The following is a 16,439-nucleotide window of genomic DNA, read 5'->3' as shown; positions in this document are numbered from 1 at the left end:
GAGAAAAGGGAACAGTAGGTTACAGATCAGACTATCCTTCGGCTCCGAGGAAAGGAGCTCCTTGCAAAGAAAAAGCAGGAAGGAGCAGGGAAGGGTTCCTGAGGACAAAGTGAGGTAATGGGAATGGTCTGATTCCTAGGGATGGAGAAAAGGTCTTCATTTCTTTTCACAAAGGCATGGTCTGCTCACTAAATGATGCTGGGGAATTATGTCCACCAGATTAAGGGAGGGGAAGGCATTTTTTTTCTAATTCATTTTACAGGCTATCTGGGGCCTAACTTCTCTCTTTGTAATATTAAACCTATCCCTGCCAGAATCCAATGTTCTATCCTTTAATTGCCTGAAACAGTATGCACTTTTAATCATCTTCCTATTGGACCTCTATAGCACTATGTCATTAATAATTATAATTCTTCCTTTAGCTACCACAGCAGTGAATGCTTATACTGCACAATCACTGTTACTCAGCTTCTCTTCTTACCCTGCCAAGGAAAGGTAGGTGCTATCCCATAATTCTAACATGTATTCTTTTCTTTTAGTGGTCACATTTCTTCTTGCCCTGGGCATTCAAACCCCAACCCCCCCACCCTGACTCTTCTCTTTGGAGGCTATTCCCCACTCTTTGATGGCCATTTCCACAGGGATTAAATATCAGCACTTCCACATGACACAGAAGTAGTAAGGTGGACAGAGGACACAGGAGACATGCATGAGGAGCATTAGATTCATACAGTTTTGGCATCAAGTCAGGGTCTTTTGATCCTTTTTCAAAAAATTTGGGGTCTAAAAACTGGGTGCGTCTTATACAGTGGTTGTGGCATTTCAAATGCCATAGATGGAACTGAGGACGAGGCAACAAATGAAGACAGTGATTTGTCATCAGACACAGGTGAGGACAAACTAATGGATGGGAATTGTGACAGTGATGAGGAACTGTATGAATTCTATGATGAATAAAACTTGAGTTCAATAACTTTTTCAAATTTCGTGCCCCAAAATTAAGGTGCATCTTATACATGGGGAAATGTGGTAATGAAATAAGCTGCATGGCAAAGGAAAAGAGCTGGTGGGATAGTAGGAGTAATTTGGAAAGTATTGGGGAAAGTCAATTCACACTACTCCAACCATTTCCCAAATGTTCTGAGGCACAGCAGTTCTGCAGAACTGATCCCATCAGTGCCTGGTGAAAAGGGAGAATGACCCTCCCGCTAGCCCCTATAGGACAGTGGGGGTTTCCCCACATCTCAGACGCACATATTTACATTATTATTTTATTACATTTTGGAGACCACCCCTCCCAGTCCCTCAGATGCATCCAAAGTAGGAGTTAAGTATCAGGCCCCATCTGGATTCTTAATAATAAAATTAAATAAAGTCCCAGATGTCAATAGCTCCTGGCTGCATGGTGGTAAAAGGTATGGCTGAGCCTCTTTTGCAGATATCCAGCACCCGTACAGGACAGACTAGACTGTTCACCAGTTCTTCCTGTGGCCAGGAGCCAAAACTCACATCCTAGGCTACCTCTTCTGGGCCAGAACTAGCTGCTGGAACCAGGAGCTCACAGCAACATCCACTCGCATCACCAAAGCTAGGCCCAGGAAAAGTCCCACGCTGCTCACAATGAAGCCCATGGCTTCAAAAATGAACCTGTAAAGAAAGGTGGAGAATATCAGAGGACACTCAGAGTAGGTCTAGAGCTTTTTCCCTGCTGAGGCAAAACCTTGTCCCCCCTGGATGTTCATTCTTTGTTCCCAGCTTCACCCTCCCCGACACCTCTACTTCTCAAGCAAAATCCACTCACTTGGGGGCGAATACTTTCCAGACCATGAGATGCCTGCGGAGGATGGAGGCTGCCAAAGCACAGGCCAGAATCTAAGGGAGGAGAGAAGGAGTAAAGTTACTTTGGAAGGGGAGGAGGAAGACGGTCAGAGAGAGAGTTGCTGTAGGCTTTGTGAAGAATGAAAATAGTAGGAAAGTAGTGTGTGTCAATGGAAAAAACCCTGGGCTTGGGTAAACACTTAAGAGACCTAATTTTTTTCCTGGCCTCACCATGACACACTGAGTGATCTTGTGCAAGCACTATCCATTTGTGCTGCTAACACTCAGGCTCTCCCAGGGTGGAGGAAGATGTCATAGTCATACCCTCTGCCTCTGAATGAATTGAGGAGGATCCATGACCACAGTTTGGGAAAGAATCCTGGCTATTACTTCAGCTTTTCCAGGCTGAAAACCAATGGAGTAATCCCCAAATGCAACCAACAGGGGCCAAATCTAGCTTGTAGAGAGGAAACAATCTAAGTCTAGGATCAAGATACAGGTTCAAGTTGATTCAATACTGCCATTTGAGGCCACCAGTTAGCTTTTTGTACCTTAGTCAAGGATCTCTCTCAGGGTTTTGGCAAAGTATGAAAGAAAGAATGTGCTGTATACACATGAGAAGAGGTCACTAACTCCATGATCTCTCCCCCGCACCCACCTGAATACCAAGGACAAAGAGGTACTTGAGGCCCAGCTGCAGGAGTGCTACATTGAAGTGGTGAGGTGCATCCCGGAGCCGCATCTCCATCAGTGGTTCCTCCTCTTCCTCAGGCCTGACTCTGGCCTCAGCTTCTTTCCCTGGGGGCTGCTGCCTCTTCTGGGACCCCAGACTCTCACACAAGAAGGGCCAGAGTAGAAGCAATGGGCAACCTACTGCCTCAAAGGAAGGCAGGGCTAGAATCAGTGGAGGACCCAGGGTCCAGGCCAGCTCGGCCCTCAACCACCCTACCTTGCTTAGCCTTCAATTAACAGAAGCCAAGGGATGACAGAGATCCAACAAAATTTTATCTCCCCACTCAAATCCAGGGAGTTCCTTTCCTTCTACAAAACCAGAGTAAAAATGAAAGCAAAGGAGGAATGAGGAGGTACCTGCAAAGAGGAGGTGGGAGGCAAAGGTGTTGGCTCCCACCAGCAAAGCAGGCAGCCAGGTGGAGGAGCCATGACCCTCTGGGAATCCCACGAAGGCTGCATGCCAATGGATGGTTGGAAAAACAGGCTGGTGACCCGTGGAGTAGAAGGTCTGTGTGGCCATGAGGGCCCAAGCAGAGACAGCCTGCCAGGGCACAGTAAAAGGACCTAGGGAAAAAATCATTCCTCTTTCCAGTCATATCCCACTCCCTCATCCTTAGCCAAATGCCCCATTATCATATACTCTACTACTTCAATGCTAATTCTCATATACACAATATACCCATTTCCCCAACCTCCAACAGTCAATACTCTGTTATTCTAATTCCCTCTAAGGCACAAAGCCCCATTACTTTAATCTGAACCCCACTGTGATCAATCTCTTCCTCACATATACACATAGTTCACTGACATTATATACTGATAATTCACCACTTCCATGATTGGAAAATCAGAAAATGCACTCATGAGCATGCAGCATTTCCTTAAGAAGGAGTCTTGGAGTATTCCTTGTCTCCCTCCTTCATGAACCCTGCTGGCCTTGAGAGCCAATGGGAGGGATCGATTAGTTTGGCTATAGCAGATAAGAGAGGATATCACAGCCCTGGCTGGTTGGCTCAGCGGTAGAGCGTCGGCCTAGCGTGCAGAGGACCCGGGTTCGATTCCCGGCCAGGGCACATAGGAGAAGCGCCCATTTGCTTCTCCACCCCTCCGCCGCGCTTTCCTCTCTGTCTCTCTCTTCCCCTCCCGCAGCCAAGGCTCCATTGGAGCAAAGATGGCCCGGGCGCTGGGGATGGCTCTGTGGCCTCTGCCTCAGGCGCTAGAGTGGCTCTGGCCGCAATATGGCGACGCCCAGGGTGGGCAGAGCGTCGCCCCCTGGTGGGCAGAGCGTCGCCCCATGGTGGGCGTGCCGGGTGGATCCCGGTCGGGCGCATGCGGGAGTCTGTCTGACTGTCTCTCCCTGTTTCCAACTTCAGAAAAATGAAAAAAAAAAAAAAAAAAAAAAAAAAAAAAAAAAGAGAGGATATCACAAATACTGTCCCAGCGATATGGAGCATGAGACCCTGTGTCACGCTAAAGAACCTGAGGAGCAACACCATCCTGAAAAAAAGACTGAACACGCATCCCTGCTGTCCTTGGAGAAATCAGGGCATCGAACTGTATATATTTACCAGAGGTGCTGATGGGTACTCCAGCTGCAAGCAGGTGCAGGAGAAGGAAGCTCTGCAGAAACAGAAGCAGGAACACAAGGCTAACGCGCTCTGTGTGCAACAGCAGAAGTGGGAAGGCCAAGAGGGTGATGGCCACGACTATAGCAGCTGAGTAGACACTCCCCAACTGAGAGGCAGCCACGATGAGGGGACCCTGAGATTTGGTTCTCTCCATCCGGCCCCGGAACTCCTCCTGCATATGTCGGTAGATTTGAGGAACCACATAATCCAGGTCAGCCTGAGAAGTGGGGGGCCCTGAGAAGGGAGTGAGAACTGTCCTGGTCCTTGAAGCACCCATTGTAGTCTTTGCCAGCACTGTCACAGGCCTCCAGAGCAACAGCAAGAGCCCTGAAGCAGCCAACCCTACCACAGCCCTAGGCAGCACAACTGATGCACCAGCGACCAGGGCCCGGAGACGTGGGGGTGCTTCATCTGCCCCTGATGCCAATGCCCAGTAGGCAGCAGTGCTCAGTACCATTAGGGGTAGCCCCCAGCGTACAAAGAGCACAGGGGGCTCAGGACTCTTGAGATTACCGTAGCGGCTAAGCCATAGGCGCACAGCAGCTAACAAGGTCACCAGGGCCCCCACACAAGCTCCATACCACAAATTCTTGGCTCGACCACCCACCATTGACGCCAGGGGACTCAACCAGGGAGAGGAGTGGCAAGCAGGTGTCTCTTCAGGACAGCGATGAAAAAGTCCAGCTAGCCTTATACATAAAAGCAACCCAACTCCAAGCCCCAGGGCATGTGTTCCCTTGTGCCGTGTGGGGCCCACTGGGGCGGAAAAGCTAAGACGGGGCATTGCAAGTAGCTTAGGTGGCAGCAGCTTGCCCTCCCAGTGAAGCTGAGCAATCAGGAGCAAGATGAGTGAGCCCAAAAGGAAGCGGGTGGCCCTGGCCTCAGCTACAACAAAGCTATCAGAGAAGAAAGCAGCAAAGCGTATAAGTAGGAGTATTAGGACAGGCCTAGGGATGGAAAGCAGGGCTGCCAGGGGCCTCTTGGACCCCCAACCAGCCCAGGCTTTCCACAGAAAATGCAGAATTGAACCTGAGGCAGCCACAGCCCCTAGAACCACAGGATCCAGTTTCAGCCCAGTAGTTGCCAGGAGGCCAGCACACCCTACAACCCCAGCCAGGCCCCAAGCCACAGGTATTAGGAGGAGAGGGCGGAGGCAAAAGTCTGGGGATGTTGCCCATTGGGATATCAGCAGGCAGAGAAAGCACGCAGCAGCCAAGAGAGCAGCACCTCCTGCCATGCGCACTAAAGAGAAATGAGCCCAAGACTCAATGCACATGGCCCGAACTCCCCGCAGGAACTGCTGCAGCTCAGTAATCACTGTTTGTAGTGCTGCCTCGGCCCCCTGGGGGCTCTGCAGAAGTCGATGGTAGTCAGCAGAGGCCTTGGAGAAGAGGTTATGCAGCCGATGAAGCTCCTTAAATTGGAGGTCCTGAGCAGCAGCTGAGTAGGTGTGAAGAAATCGGGACACCTGGCAGAAAATGTTAGAGAGCAGGGGGAACAGGTCAGACACTGGGACGGAGGCAAGGATAAGATTACCAAAGGGGGTATCTGGAAATCAGGGACACAAACTCTGTCCAGGACAGCGGGGAAGGGAGAGATAATGAAAGGAGGACATGGCCATGGAAGGTGAGATTAAGATTGAACAAAGGACAACAGAGTGAGTCATTATGCTTCTCCCTTGTCCACCCTAACTTTTCCACCTGAAAGTCCAGCCCATTACCTACCTGCTGGGCATTGAGATAGAGAGCTGAAGCTTGGGCCAAGGCAGAAGAGTGAGGCTGGGAGTCTTCAACCTCTGAGAATAGCTCAGCCATTACCTCCCCGATGTTCCCAAATGGGATGGGCAGGCCCAACAGCAGGGCCAGCGTAGGAACAAGGCTGATTTGAGGAACTACCTCTGGCTCCTAGAGGACAAGGACAGGGGTCAATAGGTTCACCAAAAAGCTGAAGTCAGTGATTGGGATGGCAAACGTAGGGGGATAGGTAGAAAATGAGAATGGGGGATGCCCAGAGGTCATGAACTTGAGGGCCTAATATAAAGGGATCCACAGGATGCTGAGATCATGATATGGGCTGAATACTTGGGAACCAAAGCACACCGCAGGCCTCACCTCTGGTGGGGCCCTGGAGAAGAGGGCTGTGGGGCTGTACAGAAAAAGTGCAGCTGAGACCTCCAGCTCACTGTCCCCTCCATGGTCCCCATTCTTGGTCATCCCATGGTCCCCAATCACCACCAGCAGTGTGTCATTCTCCAGACGTTCAATAACTCCCCTGGGGGCCAAGAATGTGTCAAGGGGTGAGGATGGATAAAGTTTTCTCAGAGGCCCATCATCCTCAGCCATAACTTCCATTTTTAGGGCCCAGGCCTTTGGCAGAGAGATACTGCGTCAGTAATAACCCTACTGCCCAAAGCCATACACTGAACTTGGACTCTGGAGACAGGGAAGAGGCTCCAAGGCAAGGACTTTTTCTCTTGGGACCATATATTCTGAGATTCTTAGACCCAAACCCAATCCCCCAGCCAATATCCCACACTCACTGGATCATCTGGTCCATCTGACTAAGTTTCTTGGCCATTTCAGGGTGATGAGGGCCATGCTTGTGACCACAGTGATCCACACCCAGGAAGTGAGCAATCAGCACATCCCATTCACCACTGTCCACTGTGAAGGGGAGAACACTGAGCACAGTGACTAAGGCCCATTCCTCAAACACAGCCACACTCTGATGCTCCTCTGTCCTGGGATGCAAGCCCCGGCCATTGACTCACTGGAGGATCAGAATTTATGGACTGAAGCAGCCCTCCCATCCCCCAGTCTTAGTTAGGCTTGCCTCTGGCCCCATGCTCACTGGTTGGGTAGAGGTGTTCCAGGATGCCATTGTCCACTGTGTGCAGGTCTCTGACATTGAAGGAAGGGAAGAAGAAAGCTTGGGAGAAGGCTTCAGGAAAAAGTCCTTTCCAGGTATCATCTCCCATGAAGACCACACGCCTTCCTAGAGGGACATGAGAATGGGTTATAGCCTGAGCAAGAGTCAGAGCAGCAGAAAAGAGGAGAGGAGGCCCTTGAAAGATACACTGGAAATCCCAAATTTTCTGCCAGGAAGCTTTTCCTAATAACCATACCCATCCCAGACCTCTCCTTCTTTGTTCCTACAAAAGGCTCTGCCAGTTCTCAGTCTCTGGCTATCTAAGCTGCTGTTTTTCCTGGGTGCATCTTGCTTTTTTTCAAGTCAATGAGTGGACAGGTCCTGACCCTCTGCTCTCTGACACTTGTGATGGTATCTAGACCTACATCTTCTTCTCTTTGTCTCTCTCCTTCTTTTACTGAGTGTCCCAAAAGTAAAAATAACACCCCTTGCAGATTAGAAACTCTAGGACAAAGCTGGACATGTGCTCCCAGGATGCAAAGACCTGGTCTCTTTCTCCTCCTGTCTTCCCACAGCATAGTCAAGCATGCAGCTGGACACCCCAAAGTTTCCTAAAGAAGAAACTTGCCCAAGTACTTTAAGTCTCCAGTAGAGGCACAGACTAACCTGCACTGGCAAACTGCTTAATGAGATTGTCTTCCACTATGGCATAGCTAGCGAAGTTACTGCCAACATCGATAAAGGTAGGCAGAGAGCCAGTGGTGAGGGCCTTGAGGCGCTGCATCGTGGTGGTGGGAGGATCAGCTTTAGATTGGTAGAGCCTGGCATGGTGGGGTTGAATCTCCAAGATCTTCTGCAAGGAACCCAATTTGCCCAGGAAGGGCAGGGAGTCAGAAGGCTCCTCAGGAATGTGTGAGCGCTGCGGCTGGGCAAAGTCAAATCGCAGAGCATCTATCAGCACCAGTACAACCCGGGAAAATCGAGAAGCCATCCAGCAGGCCCCAGGCTCCCCTTGGCTTCTCCATGGCAGGGGCCCAGGGCCTGGGGGCTCTTGGCAACTGCTATGGTTGGTGAGCTCCAAACGGGTGAGCAGGAAACCACTAGTGAAGAGGGCAATGCCAGCGTAGAACAGGAAGCAGACCCAGACTAGGAGGAGCAGCACTGAAATCTTCTGCATCCTGGTGGGGGCCGGGTAGAGAATTCATCACTGTGGGGCAAAGAACCAGTGGGTATTCTGGTGCTTCAATACCAAGCCCACCTAGAATCATTTCCTCTTGGAAACCTTCCTGAAGATAAACAGTTTCATAGCCAACCCAATGCAATGTTCCTCCCCACCAGTTATACCAGTGTTTCTGAAGGTGAGATCCGTAGACTACGTAGGCAGCAACCTGGAGTAGTTATTTAAAATGCTGTTTTCCAGGCCCCACTCCACATCTACTGAATAAGTTTCTTTGGGAGTGGAGCAAAGGAATTCACAGATGTACTCCAGGTGATCATAATGACGAAAGACACAGTCCACGAGGGAAACTTATTCCAAGTGGTAGACTGCTCTCTGACGGCCCGTTTCTTCACCTCTCCGTGCCAATCTCAACACCCCAGGAGTGGCCAGGGCTCGCAGCCCTAGGGCAACCCTGCGGGGCGGGCTGACGCGCCGCCTGGCGAGGACCGAGGGGACAAAGAAGAGCAGTCACAGTGCTTCCAGAGGGCTTGGATCACCAGGAGACTCGAGACACGACCTCCTCTGCGCAGCAGGGCAGAGGTATAGGGGTCTGCAGCCAGTTGGGCCTCGCCAGAATCCAATCGTCCGAACGGCTCTGCCCCGTCTGGTGGCTATTCGGCCTCCGCCCGGCCACCCTAACCCCAGTGCTGGACATGTAGGCTGCGAGCTGACGCGGAGAAGTTCCCTTACTTAAAGGAGAGGAGTTTTACGAGGGTTTTTCTGAGACCCTAGCTCACCTTGAACGGCGCCCGGAAGTGCATCGACGGCCTGACATCACAGACGTGCGCGCGCCGAAAAGAACAGCACGCCGGGGTCACATCGCCACCTGTCGGCACCTCCCAGGAAGTTCGGCAAGGAGCGCAGGGCTGGCGAGAGGTAGTTGAACAGATTCTAGTAATTTAGGAGAATTGAGAGGCAAAGTTAGGAGACAAATTAAGGGAACTACTGTCCATTCTTGGTTAGGACTAAGAGCTAGGTCTCTGGAATCAAACCGCTTGAATCCTAGACCCGCCACTCACTGCCATTATTGGGTATTACCTCATCTGTAAAATAAGGATAAAATTTGTTTTCCCCTTTTCCCTTAGCTGATTCCAACTGATAGGTTTTATTATTCCTCCACTCCAAGTCTCTCACTTAATCTTACAACTCAATAATAAAAGGCAAAAATAATCCAATCTAAAAATGGACAAAGGATCTGAATACACATTTCTCCAAAGATATATAAATGACCAAACACATGAAAGATGTTCAACATTAGCCATCAGGGAAGTACTGGAGATACTATTTCAAACCCACTAGGATGCTTATAATAAAAAAGACGAATAACAAGTATTGGCGTGGATGTGGCAAAATTTGAACCTTCATATACTGTTGTTGGGACTGTAAAATGGTGCAGCAGTTTTGGAAAACAGTCTGGCATTTCTTCAGAAGGTTAAACGTAGAGTTATCATGTGATCTAGCAGTTCCACTGCTAGGTATATACCTAAGAGAACAGTAGCATTATCCATAATAAACAAAAGGTGGAACATATCCATATGGCCTTTACTGATGAATGGATAAACAAAATATGGTGTATCTATACAATGGAATATTGTTCAGCCATAAAAAGGAACGCCACTATGTGGATGAATCTTTAAAACATTATGCTGAGGCCCTGGCCGGTTGGCTCAGCGGTAGAGCGTTGGCCTAGCGTGCGGAGGACCCGGGTTCGATTCCCGGCCAGGGCACACAGGAGAAGCGCCCATTTGCTTCTCCACCCCTCCCCCTCTCCTTCCTCTCTGTCTCTCTCTTCCCCTCCCACAGTCAGGGCTCCACTGGAGCAAGGATGGCCCGGGCGCTGGGGATGGCTCCTTGGCCTCTGCCTCAGGCGCTAGAGTGGCTCTGGTCGCAATATGGCGATGCCCAGGATGGGCAGAGCATCGCCCCCTGGTGGGCAGAGCTTCGCCCCTGGTGGGCGTGCCAGGTGGATCGCGGTCGGGCGCATGCGGGAGTCCGTCTGACTATCTCTCCCTGTTTCCAGCTTCAGAAAAAATGAAAAAAGAAAAAAAAACCAAAAAAAAAACATTATGCTGAGCCTGACCTGTGGTGGCGTAGTGGATAAAGCGTTGACCTGGAAATGCCGAGGTCGCCGGTTTGAAACCCTGGGCTTGCCTGGTCAAGGCACATATGGAAGTTGATGCTTCCAGCTCCTCCCCCCTTCTCTCTCTCTGTCTCTCCCTCTCCTCTCTAAAATGAATAAATAAAAAATTTATAAAACATTATGCTGAAAGAAGCCAATCACAAAATAGCACATATTATTCCATTTATATGAATACATAAATCTAAAAAGACAGAAAGTGACTTAGTGGTTGCCTAGGGCTAGGGGAGAAGGGAGTGACTGCTAATGGGTACAAGGTTTTTGTGGCAGAGTGGGAGGCAATGATGAAAATGTTTTAAAATTGTGATGGTTGCACAACTCTGAATATACTGCAAATGACTGAATTTATACTTTGAGTGGGTAAATTATATTGTATGTGAATTACTTCTCAGTCAAGCTGTTAAAAAACAGCTCCCCAGCCCTGGCCGGTTGGCTCAGCGGTAGAGCGTCGGCCTGGCGTGCGGAGGACCCGGGTTTGATTCCCGGCCAGGGCACACAGGAGAAGCGCCCATTTGCTTCTCCACCCCTCCGCCGCACTTTCCTCTCTGTCTCTCTCTTCCCCTCCCGCAGCCAAGGCTCCATTGGAGCAAAGATGGCCCGGGTGCTGGGGATGGCTCCTTGGCCTCTGCCCCAGGCGCTAGAGTGGCTCTGGTCGCAACATGGCGACGCCCAGGATGGGCAGAGCATCGCCCCCTGGTGGGCAGAGCGTCGCCCCTGGTGGGCGTGCCGGGTGGATCCCGGTCGGGCGCATGCGGGAGTCTGTCTGTCTCTCCCTGTTTCCAGCTTAAGAAAAAAAAAAAAAAACAAAAACAAAAAAAAAAACAAAACAAAACAGCTCCTCCCCGTTTTTTTCATACTAGAGTCAAGTCTAAGTTCTGGTAGTGGCCCTTCATAGCCTTACAGGTCTGTGTACCAGCTGCCCACTTCCCTAACTCATCTGCCACTTCTTTGCTTTCTTAATTCTGTTCTATTCACAACAGCGCCTTTGCTCTTCCAGTTATGACAGACATGCTCTGCCTCAGGGCCTTTGCATTTGCAATCTCTTCTATCAGCTTTACTCCCAGATGCCCAAATTTACTCCTAATTTACTCCCAGATTCCCCTCATCTCCGTATCTAACATCAGCGAGGCTTCTTGGAACCCTCTACTTGAATAGACCCCCACCACCACCACCAATTGCCCATCTTCCTTCCTTTCCTTAGCACGATTATCAGCCCCTGAACTACTGTGCATCTTATTAATGGTTTGTCCCTTCCAAATAGAATGTAAACTCATGGAGAGCAGGAAATTTTTCTTTGTTATATCTTTGGTGTCTGGTATATAGTTGGGGTTCAATAGTTAATCAAATGGATAAATGAATAAACTAATTCAGAAATATGTTGAATTATTCCTCCACCTCCATCCCAATGGCCCCTTAGCTTACTTTAGGCCTCATTACTTTCTCAGGGATCACTGAAGCAGCCTTTCTGTCCTTCCAGTCTCCCATTTCTCCTTCAAACCCCGTCCACATTGCAGCAGAACAGCTGTATCTAGATCACTAATGTAGTTACCTTAATCTTAAAATCCTCATGGCAAGAAAAACCTTCAGAGATTTCCCCCTCCCTACCTTAAGGACAAACTCTTCAGGACTCTGTGATTTGGCCCCTGCCATATAGCCACACCCCCTTAATACCCCACCATTCAGCCATGGCAAATAGCTCTGGATGTTCCAATTTCTCTAGAGCTGTTGGCCTCTATATATTCTAGCCTCAAACCCTAGCTTGGCAAATGCATTTTTTTCAGCCTGAGCTCAATGACTGAGTGCTGCCCCAAGCTGATATGCTTCTCCTTCCAGTATCCCTCGGCCAGAATTTTCCTCCCTCACAGCACTCATCACTTTCTATCTCCGTCAGCTTTCTTGTTTGTCTCCCCTCCCTGACTTAGTATTCTGTGAAAGCAGGGACTACTGAGTCTCAGTTGTTTTTGTAACCCAGTTTGAGCTTGGCACATGAGAAACACCATTAAATAAATGTTTTTGAATAAATGAATGAGTGTCAGTCTCCCTGAAGACACTTTAAGCATTCAGCAGTACTACCCTGCCAAGGCACACTTCTTTGCCAAAAGAGCCAAACACCTGCTCAAATTCACAGCCCAACACTTAGCAGGAAGGTACTACCCTACCCAGCTGGCAGTTCAGTGGACATGTGGCTTAATCCTTCCATCCCATTCCACAGCTTCTCCTGAAAACAAAAGGATGATTTTATACTACATAAGCTTCATTCTTACAGAAGATTAGCTCCCAAGACCTGAGAGGACTAGGGGGTGGAAATGAACATCCCGGGAAAACAATGATTTTCTCAACTTCATTTCCCAATCAGAGAGGACAGTTTCTGGTTTGCCACTGGCAAGTTTATTACATGATTAAAAGTCAAATAAAAAAATAATAACCAAAATCTCAGCAGGGAGGCTAGAGCCAGAGTTTAGGAGTGCTGCTTCTCTGGCCCCAGCCTCTCTGGCCAAGCCCAGCTCCATCAGCTCAGCTTGACTCGATCAAGTTCCTCATTAAGACTTGCATCTGTGCCCTGGACATCTCTGCTGTTCCCACTGGAGACTGAGTCCTGGGCCCCTGGCACTGGGGCTTTGGTGAGGGCCCCATACACACCCATGGCCTGAGGAGAGGAACAGAGGGAGCCATGAGGATATATGGCAGATGTAGTACAGTCCCCCAGTGGCAAAAAGAAGGTGGGGCTGCAGTCAGTCAACTTGTTTTTCCTTTCTCTCTCTCTCAAACAAACGTCAGTCTTATAAGCTTTGGAGTCAAGTTCGAGGAATCTTACAAACTGACAAAGCAGAGCCATTCTCAGAATACAGGTATCTACAAAAAAAAAAAAAGTCTCAAAAGCTTCCCTATCTCTAGGGAATGTATGTGGGTGTCTTGTCCTTACAGATTCATGCTTTACCAGGAATGAAGGGAGGTCTAGATCTCATTCTGAAAGCCTCTATGGTGTATAAGTGGTGCTGGTGCTGGTAGGGTCTTAGTCTCTGGCACTGGTGCTTTGTGCTAGATCCTCAGGGCACTCTAACCTGAGCCACCATACTGGTGACATCACCGGGGTTGGAGGGCAACAGGATAGTGTTGGAATCCTTGGCCAGTTTGGAGAACGCGCTGACATACTGCTCAGCCACAGTCAGTGAGGCTGCTGCATCTCCATTCTGTGACCAAAAAAGGAATAAAATCAGAGATCACAGACTTAAGAGAAGTGGTTGGGGTGGGCTGGGGGATTAGAGAGGAAAAGTTAGGTTCCCAGAAAGAGGATATACAGATCACAATACAGGAGATCATGTAATCTGCCTCAGTGGAACCCACAAAGGTAGGAACTTCTCCCAAGGGTAGATAATAGAACCTCTTCCACTGCCAATTTCTGTCCCCCACTCCCACCCAGAGGCCTCTCACGTGTTGTGTCAGAGCTGCAGCCAGGATGCGAATAGCTTCAGCTTTAGCCTTGGCTTTGGCCAGAACTGCACTGGCTTCCCCTGGAAGAAAGGAGACAGAACATGACCCATGAGGTCAGGCTACCACCAAGCTCATATCCCAGCACCAACCCTCAAAGACTCATGCCCTGCTCCTCCCTCAGGCTCTACTCTCTGCTGCTGACCTGCTGCCTGATTTATTTGTTCAGCCTTTTCTGCCTCAGAGGCCAGGATCTGTGCCTGTTTCTTCCCTTCTGCCACGTTGATAGCTGACTCACGGGTCCCCTCAGACTCTAAAACTGTGGCCCGTTTCCGCCGCTCTGCCTCCACCTGGAAGCCCAGCAACCCCAGTCAACAAGAAATCAGAGTAAACTCTTATACAGACCTGCAACTGTACCCATCACAGTAAGAGAGTCCAAGTTCCCATGCAACTAGAGCATTGGAAGTCCTCCCTAGCCCCCACCTGCATCTGCATAGACTCTTTCACACGGGGCGGCACATGGATATCCTTGATCTCATAACGGAGGCAGCGGATGCCCCAGCAGTCGGCAGCCTGGTTGATGGCATCCACAATGCTAGCATTCAGGGACTCTCGCTCCTGGAGGAAGAGAGATGTAAAACAGGTGTTAAGCTCCAACCATCTCATCAAAGGTCTAAACTGAGAAGGACCTACGACTGATCTTGACCCCCAGAAAGGACTAGAGTGCCAAGCCTGTGTCTGCAAACCCTAACCCTGGCTCAGAGCCCCTTACCCGGAAGACTTTGTCCAGAGAGAGTTTGCCGAGCTCTGATCTCATGGTTGTCTGAGCTAGCTGGGTGACAGCATATTCAGGGTCCTCCACACCATAGCTTGCCTGAAAGGAGCATGGTTAGTATAGGAAAATTGGGTGCAGGACTTCAGTGAGGAGAGCAACTCAGGATCTGAAAAAAGCAGAAGACAGATACCTTGTAAGGATCCATGATGCGCAGGTAAAGAACTCCATCAATTTGCAGAGTTACATTGTCTGCAATGCAGAAGCAGAAGAGAAAAGGAGGAAGGTCAGATCTCCAGGTCCCAATCAGCTCTTTCTCCTCCTAAGTTCTGGATCTCCAGCAACCACATCCTAATGGCCTCGGAGCACCCAAATCACCCTGTACCTCTCACCGAGAGTCACAGCTGATTGCTCAGGCACGTTGATGACAATTTCCTTGAGACTCTGCACGTATCGGATCCGGTCTAACACAGGGATGAGAATATTCAAGCCCTGGGAAGAAGAGTCATTGGTCTTCAGAAGGATGGGGGCTATAAGGTTGGTATCCAAGCTAGGCCTGGAGTGGGTAGAAAATCAACATATGAAACATGCCCAGAAAAGCAGAAGGCTGGGGCTATCAATGGTAAAGAAACCCAAGAAAATAGGAATGTGAGGCTGGGCCTCTGAATGGAGGGAAGAATCAGGCGAATGGGAGCCAACAGAGTGTCTTTCTCCATGAAGACAGGTGGACCTGAGAGTGGGTAGGGAAGAATGGGGCATGTGGGATGCTAGGGCAACAGGAAAAGGTGAGGACATGGGTATGAGAACATGGCCTGGGCCCTGCGGGTCTGGCCTAGGCAATTGCAAGCCAAAGGTGAGGGCAGGCCCCAGAGAGATACCCTCATACTCCCTTCCAACCCCATGTCGTGAAGAAATTGGGGCTCAGGCTGGCCTCGGGTGAGCAGAAGAGGTTCTCACAGGCTCCAGGATCCGGTGAAATCGGCCCATGCGCTCCACCACCCAGGCCTCCTGCTGCGGCACAAAGAGTACCACCGTGTTTCGGGGCAATCCTGAGGAGGCGCGGCGCGGAGCCTGGCCAGAAGCCTGCACGGAGCTCTGAAGGGAAAACGAGGGTTAGCAGAGATCCCAGCCGGCGGGGCACCCCGCCCCTCTAAGGTGCCTCTGGGACAGGAGCATGTCCCAGAGGCACCTTCCTATATCTCCCCCTAAAAAGTCCACGGAGAGGTGCTCACGTGGGTAGCACGGTCTCTGACCCTAGTTCTCTACCAAAACTTAGAATCCTTCTCCTTCCAAGCCGAGGACCAAACTGATGTCTGGCCCGACCCTTGGAAAAGTCTGCCTTGCTCTTACCCTCAGCAAAAGGGCCCCAGTGCCCCGCGCCGCGCGCGCCAGCATTTCCCACAGCCGCAGTGACCTCCGGAACCAACGAGACGCGGAGCAGAGCGGTCGCTCTAGCGGTCTGGACCTGAACTTGTTTTTCCTCCTATATTTCCACTCCCCCCGGATGTACGATGCTTCCGGCTGTCTCTTCTCTCGCTCCACTCATTTCACACTCAGCCAATCAGCGTTACTTGTCAGAAGCGAGCATCAAATTGTTCCCTGAGAAACGCAGACCTTCTAGAGAGGGCCCAACGGTAGAGTTTGTTTCGGAGCTCGCTGATCAAGCTCAAGATCCTGGACATGGTGACAAAATGGAGGCTGTTTTCCGTGTACAGATCGCCTAGAAATACCCCCCACTGAGTTCTTTGCCCCACACGAGAGACTCAGTTTACTGAGCCTATAACCGCACCCATCTATCACCATAGCGACCAGGGGATTGGAGCTGATTCAGAGCCA

At 50.1% G+C, this 16,439-nt stretch overlaps 2 protein-coding genes across 3 annotated transcripts; both read right to left on the bottom strand.

The window, feature by feature from the left end:
- Positions 1 to 1,255: 1,255 nt before the first annotated feature.
- Positions 1,256 to 9,114, bottom strand: PIGO (phosphatidylinositol glycan anchor biosynthesis class O). 2 transcript variants are annotated; one of them, XM_066256845.1, is made up of 11 exons: positions 9,003 to 9,114; positions 7,713 to 8,253; positions 7,029 to 7,172; positions 6,718 to 6,841; positions 6,290 to 6,449; positions 5,903 to 6,082; positions 4,119 to 5,646; positions 2,908 to 3,114; positions 2,477 to 2,691; positions 1,802 to 1,872; positions 1,256 to 1,647 (listed from the first exon to the last, which is right to left on the bottom strand). In XM_066256845.1, the coding sequence occupies exons 2-11, from the start codon at positions 8,221 to 8,223 to the stop codon at positions 1,518 to 1,520; spliced, it is 3,270 nt and encodes a 1,089-aa protein (XP_066112942.1). In that variant the 5' UTR covers positions 8,224 to 8,253; positions 9,003 to 9,114; the 3' UTR covers positions 1,256 to 1,517. The 2 variants fall into 2 exon arrangements, with proteins under 2 accessions (XP_066112942.1, XP_066112941.1); XM_066256844.1 differs by having other exon boundaries at positions 8,391 to 9,055.
- Positions 9,115 to 12,728: 3,614 nt separating this feature from the next.
- Positions 12,729 to 16,088, bottom strand: STOML2 (stomatin like 2). The gene is made up of 10 exons (XM_066256846.1): positions 15,954 to 16,088; positions 15,561 to 15,698; positions 14,996 to 15,095; positions 14,797 to 14,855; positions 14,604 to 14,705; positions 14,315 to 14,449; positions 14,037 to 14,181; positions 13,835 to 13,914; positions 13,465 to 13,593; positions 12,729 to 13,049 (listed from the first exon to the last, which is right to left on the bottom strand). Exons 1-10 carry the CDS (start codon positions 15,996 to 15,998, stop codon positions 12,912 to 12,914), a joined length of 1,071 nt encoding a protein of 356 aa, XP_066112943.1. The 5' UTR covers positions 15,999 to 16,088; the 3' UTR covers positions 12,729 to 12,911.
- Between the last annotated feature and the right edge of the window lie 351 nt (positions 16,089 to 16,439).

Source organism: Saccopteryx bilineata, chromosome 2 (assembly GCF_036850765.1).
Source record: "Saccopteryx bilineata isolate mSacBil1 chromosome 2, mSacBil1_pri_phased_curated, whole genome shotgun sequence".
Taxonomy (NCBI): Eukaryota; Metazoa; Chordata; class Mammalia; order Chiroptera; family Emballonuridae; genus Saccopteryx; species Saccopteryx bilineata.
The sequence above is the reverse complement of the archived record's forward strand: the minus strand, read 5'-3'. Positions and strand labels throughout refer to the sequence as shown.

Coding starts and splice junctions, on each gene's coding strand:
- PIGO (XM_066256845.1), bottom strand. CDS start 8,223: ATGCAGAAGATTTCAGTGCTGCTCCTCCTAGTCTGGGTCTGCTTCCTG. Junction 3,115..4,118: donor AGTACCCATCAGCACCTCTG/GTAAATATATAC, acceptor TTTTTTCCCTAG/GTCCTTTTACTGTGCCCTGG. Junction 2,692..2,907: donor CTCCCACCTCCTCTTTGCAG/GTACCTCCTCAT, acceptor CCTTTGAGGCAG/TAGGTTGCCCATTGCTTCTA.
- STOML2 (XM_066256846.1), bottom strand. CDS start 15,998: ATGCTGGCGCGCGCGGCGCGGGGCACTGGGGCCCTTTTGCTGAGG. Junction 14,706..14,796: donor GCATCATGGATCCTTACAAG/GTATCTGTCTTC, acceptor TGCTCCTTTCAG/GCAAGCTATGGTGTGGAGGA. Junction 13,915..14,036: donor ACAAATAAATCAGGCAGCAG/GTCAGCAGCAGA, acceptor CCTTTCTTCCAG/GGGAAGCCAGTGCAGTTCTG.